Source organism: Rhinoderma darwinii, chromosome 3 (genome assembly GCF_050947455.1).
Source record: "Rhinoderma darwinii isolate aRhiDar2 chromosome 3, aRhiDar2.hap1, whole genome shotgun sequence".
In the NCBI taxonomy this organism is placed as follows: Eukaryota; Metazoa; Chordata; class Amphibia; order Anura; family Rhinodermatidae; genus Rhinoderma; species Rhinoderma darwinii.
The window spans coordinates 302,111,501-302,117,109 of record NC_134689.1 but is presented as its reverse complement, the minus strand read 5'-3'; the positions used below and the strand labels follow the sequence as shown (position 1 = coordinate 302,117,109).

Below are 5,609 nucleotides of genomic sequence, written 5' to 3'. Positions count from 1 at the left end.
TGGAACCCTATCCAGCCGAGAGATATGTCTGGAATTCCGTTAACACCCTGCTCCACGACATACCTCTAAATCCCAGCCAATGCAAAACCGCGTCCTGCCGCGGAATGCGCAACTGGCGACCATCAGGGCGGACGTCCGCCCTCAAAGCCCCCCAATGCACGTAAGAGTGGCCCAACAACCATACAAGACAAGGAAACTGATCTGAAAAGGAAAAGAAAATTAAATACCAGCACATAAACGTTGTTACCAGCAACATGACTCACAACAAATGGGGGCGCACGTAGGACTTAAACCTGTTGGACTCCCAACGGCCAATGCGCCGCACCCCATCGTCATCCAACCCCCAGCGTCCCGCCTCAGTTGCTGCGCCAATCCTGAAGGAATGAGATGAGTAAGGACCCGCCGCGACGCCAACCGCCGCCAGGCATTTTTTAAACACTGCGCCAAACTGAAATCTGGATAAGAATGACCCATCCTCGTGACAAAGCAACGGCAACTCGGGAGACCCCGCCTGTGGTTTAAAAACACGCATGCAAGCGACCGGACACATCGCTGACCCCGGGAGGGAAAACAAAACTATCCGCTTGCCTTTACCCAGTTGATCAGTTTTTGACCGCCGCAACCATACCTCGAGCCGGTCCCCATATAGGCTCACCTCCCCCCGTCTCAACCCCCCTGCCCGCTTGGTACTAGGTGACACCAGCTCGCCAATTCTAAGAGCCCCAAAGAACGCTAAGGAAAATTCTAACCGAAACAGCTCAACCTCGGATGAAGAACGACAGACAGATACTAGCGATACACCCAAAGACATGAGAAGAGAAAACGACACGGGCCTTCTACAATCCGCTTCGACCCTACCTCGGCGCAGACCCTTTAAAGCCTGTACCACTAAGAATTCTTTGGATACATCCCGAAAGCCCTGTAACTTAAAACCAAAAGCCAGCGCAGAAATAAAACGATTCACCTTTGCCAACGAAAACCCCGCCTCCCAGGCGTCCCCCAACCAGTACAAAAGTGCCACCAACCTGTCTCGATCCGTGCTGACGTTACCCAACAGTCTTACCCACTCCTCCCACTGCTTCCAACAGGCAGAATAAGCACTCCACGTTGTGCGCGCCAACGACCTTTTCATCAAGTGCCCTATGGGACCGAGACCAGATCCCAGAGATGTTCCGGACAAGCCAAACCGAGATGGTCCGCTCCCGGTGCCAATTCCCGAAATCGGTCCCACTGCGAGCGAGAAAGAGCATCAGCAATACAATTCTGTACCCCCGGCACATGCACCGCCACCACCCACGCGTTCAAAGACAAGCACACCAAGACTAAATGTCGCAACAACTGAACTACCGGAGGAGAGGATGCCGTAATGTTATTAATGGCCAGCACCACCCCCATGTTGTCGCAGTAAAAACGAACCTTCTTATCTCTGAGCCTGTCCCCCCAAATGGTCGCCGCAACCACGATAGGGAACAGCTCGAGCAGGGCCAGATTCCGCGTGAGTCCACTGGACACCCAGCTAGCCGGCCAGTTTCCTGCACACCAAGGACCACCCCCATAGGCTCCAAACCCACCTGCACCAGCCGCATCCGTAAAAATCTGTAAATCACTCGTATCCTGCGCTGGAGCCATCCATAGCGAGCGGCCGTTATACCGGCCCAAAAACTCATCCCAAACTTGCCAATCAGCCCGATGCTCCTCCTTGAGCCGCACAAAGTGATGTGGCGCACGAACCCCCGCCGTCGCCGCAGCCAACCGCCTACTAAAGAACCTCCCCATCGGCATAATCCGGCAAGCAAAATTCAACTTCCCAAGCAACGACTGAAGATCACGCAACGTAATTTTCTTTAACCTACAAACCCGACGTACCTCCTGCCTCAAAGACCCTAGCTTATCCGCCGGAAGACGACACTCCATTGCCACCGAATCAATTTCGATCCCTAAAAAACAAATGGTCGATACCGGGCCCTCCGTTTTTTCAGGCGCCAACGGGATTCCAAAATCCCTCGCCACCTTCTGCAATGAATGAAGCAAGTTACCCCAAACCGGCGAACCCCCTGGGCCGACGCACAAGAAATCATCCAAGTAATGTATCAACGAGTTGACCCCGGCTACTCCCTTTGTCACCCATTCCACGAAGCTACTAAACGCCTCGAAATAAGCGCAAGAAAGGGAACACCCCATCGGAAGACACCTATCCACGTAAAAAGCCCCATTCCAAAAACAACCCAACAACCGTTGGCTGTCTGGATGAACCGGCAACAACCGGAACGCCGCCTCAATGTCGGTTTTTGCTAACAGCGCACCGGGACCCGCAGCACGAACTAGCCCCACCGCCTTGTCGAATGATGTATACACTACGGAGCATAATTCATGATCAATCCCATCATTTACCGACGCGCCCTTGGGAAACGATAAATGCTGGATTAAACGAAATTTCCGGGGCTCGCGCTTTGGAACGATGCCCAACGGGGACACCACTAAACCTTCTATGGGCGGATCAACAAAAGGCCCTGTCATGCGACCCAACGAAACCTCTTTAAACAGTTTTTCCGACACGACCTCGGCGTGCAAGTAAGCCGACTTAAGATTCCGCCGCGTAACCGGGACCTCATAGGGAGGCGGAGGAATAATAAAACCAACACAAAACCCTTCGTAAAGGAGCTTGGCCCCCGCCCTATCCGGATACTCATTTAAATACGGGGCCATCCTTTCCACCCTCACCGGCGACACCCCCTTGACTAGCCGAGGAGGACTGGTTCCCTGCACGCTTCTTCCGCATACATTTGGCAGCCCCGTGGGATGCACCATTACATTCTGAACACACATGCTTGAACTTACACGTGGCCCCAAACTTACACTGGCCATCGTTAAATTGCCAGCAGAATCCCACTTTTTCCCCTGAAACTTGACCGGCCTGGCTGTACTGACCTCCTTGGCCGGCGCTCCCGGGAAAGGACTGCTTAACCGGCGCCGTAACCCTCAACCAGAGCGCAATATCCTTCTGATCCCACCGAATCACCGGCCGCACCGCTTTTCGCTGACGGAATTGCTCGTCGTATCTTAACCACGCCTGCCCCCCGTATGCCCTATGAGCCTCCCCAATAGCATCAAAATAGCAAAACAGTGCCGAACAATTTTCCGGCGCCTTCTCTCCGATCACACTGGCTAAAATGGCAAACGCCTGCGACCAATTGACGAATGTCTGCGGGATAAGCCTATACCGCCGACTTTCCTCCTCCTCCTTCTTACTCTCGTCCCGCTTGCTTTTATCCAAGTTGAACTTAGCAAGCGGCAGGAGAGAAAAAATCTCAACATATTCGTCCTTCCAGATCCGCTCACGCACCTCCTGCTTTAAATGCGCCCCCAACGGACCTTCGAAGCAAACATACACCTCCCCGCGAGCACGATCATCAATCCGCACCCTATCGTCATCTTTCAGGGCCTCGGTCTGTACTGATACCGCGACCGCCTCCGTAGCCGCCACCACCAACCCGGGACGCGACTGTAACGATCCCATCCTCCCAGGGGCCTTCCCAAACTATCGCCGGGGAAACGGCCGTAACTACTGGCGCCGCCGCCTTATCAAGACGCCCGACCAGCTCCCGCAAACAACCCACCAAATCTGCTAAACCCGCGCCGTCGCGCCCGACCGCGCCGCTCCCGGCAGCCGATGCTATGCTTGCCGCCCCCCCACCGCCACCCGACATAAAAATCGCTGGATATGGCAAAGACGGAGTTATGCACTCACCGGGCTGCACAGGCGCTGTATTCCCGTCAGCCGGACCATCCTGAACTCGCCGAAAATCGTCCAGTTCGCCTTCCTCCAGTTCCTCTCTCGCAGACGACTGGCCATCCCACCGACATCTCCGACACGGGGACAACGACGCGCTGACAGATGGGCTGGCAACCTGCCGCCCGACTGCGGGGACCCAGACTTCCGACCGGACCTGTTGTCTCGTCGCCGCTGCAGCTCTAGGCGTCCTCCTCGACGGTCTCGATGAAGCCTGCCCCCTGGCCGGAACATCACCATGCGGGGCGGCCGTAGCTTGTTCCCCAAGTCTTGCATCCGATGGGGGAGGGGTGACAGGGAGCCCGGCCTGCGACTCCCTGGTTACCACCGGACCTCGTCGCGGCTGGGGATTCCTGCCAGGACGCAGGGCCTGGGAAGAGGCGGCCCTCCCAGCTGCCTGGCCTGCAGCGTCCTTTGTAGGGCTCCCCCTGCGACGCCGTGTCCGCGGGACCACCTCCGGGCTGAGGCGTTCTGGAGGGCGGGACCGCCGGGAGTGACGGGGAGACCCGGCCCGAGCCACCGTCGCCCCCAACGCCGCTCTCTGCCTCATCTGAGCAGGAGCGGGTGTTGCCAAGTCCCCCCCGCCGCCACAGGACTATCACTAGGGAGGGGGCCGGGGGAGGGGACCCTGTCCCCCTGCGCAACTAACCTCGGGCGCCGGGCCTGACGTGGCGATGAGTCGGCCCCCGGGAGTCTAGTCAGTGCAGCCACGGTCTCCTCTAACCAGCCGGGACCGTGGAATGCAGCTGCCGCACGCAGCTGTGCAAGAATGCCGACCTCCGACATGGCAGGTCAGCACAGAGCGAGACAACAGCAGGAGCTCTAAATTTTACTTGCTCCTTCTCCCGCTGCTTCCTGCTCACTGACGAAAACAGCGGGAAACCTAGTAACGTCCCCTAACTCCTCCCTACCTCTCATCTACCTCCCCCTACCTCTCCAATCTAGTTAACCCTTTCCCTCCTATGTCCAGTCATGTCGGCTTCCCCTGAAGCCCTGCGGGCTGCGTCCAGCCTCTTCTTTATCCTTGCATCAGGAATTCTGGCTAAGCAAATTTCATAGGTGTAAAATATTCTTATTTGATGAGTAACACAGTGCACGAGGAAAGAATAGATACACATGAATACTCTGTAAGCTGTCCTCATTTGTATATTGTTTGTCCTGTTGTCGTTTTAAAGTCTTTTATTAGACACAGTTTACATTGCCACATATTATGATGCTCAAATAGATTATGTACAGTAAACATACGAGAGGTTATTTACGTTCCTCCACATGAATGAAGATGCGTCCCCAAAACCTATGTCACACTGTGTTCCATGCAGAATACTGATACTCCAACATTCCACATCTACTCTACAGGGGTGGAAATACCATGTGCAGTCGGAGTAACTACACAGGGCCTTACATGAAAATGGCCTTCTGTTGCCATTAAAAAAACAGTGCATACCACTATCTACCACATTTCATGAGTGGAAATGTTAATGATTTACTTACCTCACAATTACAAGTGAATTGTGAACTAGCAGAGAAATCAGCGCACCAATGACGGATTTACTATAGAGCTGAGAGAGGAGCTCTATGACAATCACATTCTTGACAAATTGACGATCGGACCGCGAGGGTCCCATATACTGTTCTTGCACAGGGGCCCTCTTCTGTCTTTGTCCACCATAGTTTATACGATAGAGTACGACTACTTACCAGTATGTTCTCACACTATTTAACACAAAGTAATATTAGTAATATTAGAATACAACCAATAAAAAAATTCCTCCTCAGGCCTGGTTTGTACCAAAACCGTCTGCATAATATCTCAGCCAAT

The 5,609-nt window shown here is 54.2% G+C and overlaps 1 protein-coding gene across 1 annotated transcript; it reads right to left on the bottom strand.

Annotated features, from left to right (window-relative positions):
• Window positions 1-259: 259 nt before the first annotated feature.
• LOC142750451 (uncharacterized) lies at window positions 260-3,517 on the bottom strand. Its single transcript, XM_075859452.1, has 2 exons — window positions 3,422-3,517; window positions 260-1,075 (listed from the first exon to the last, which is right to left on the bottom strand). Exons 1-2 carry the CDS (start codon window positions 3,515-3,517, stop codon window positions 260-262), a joined length of 912 nt encoding a protein of 303 aa, XP_075715567.1.
• Window positions 3,518-5,609: the final 2,092 nt, after the last annotated feature.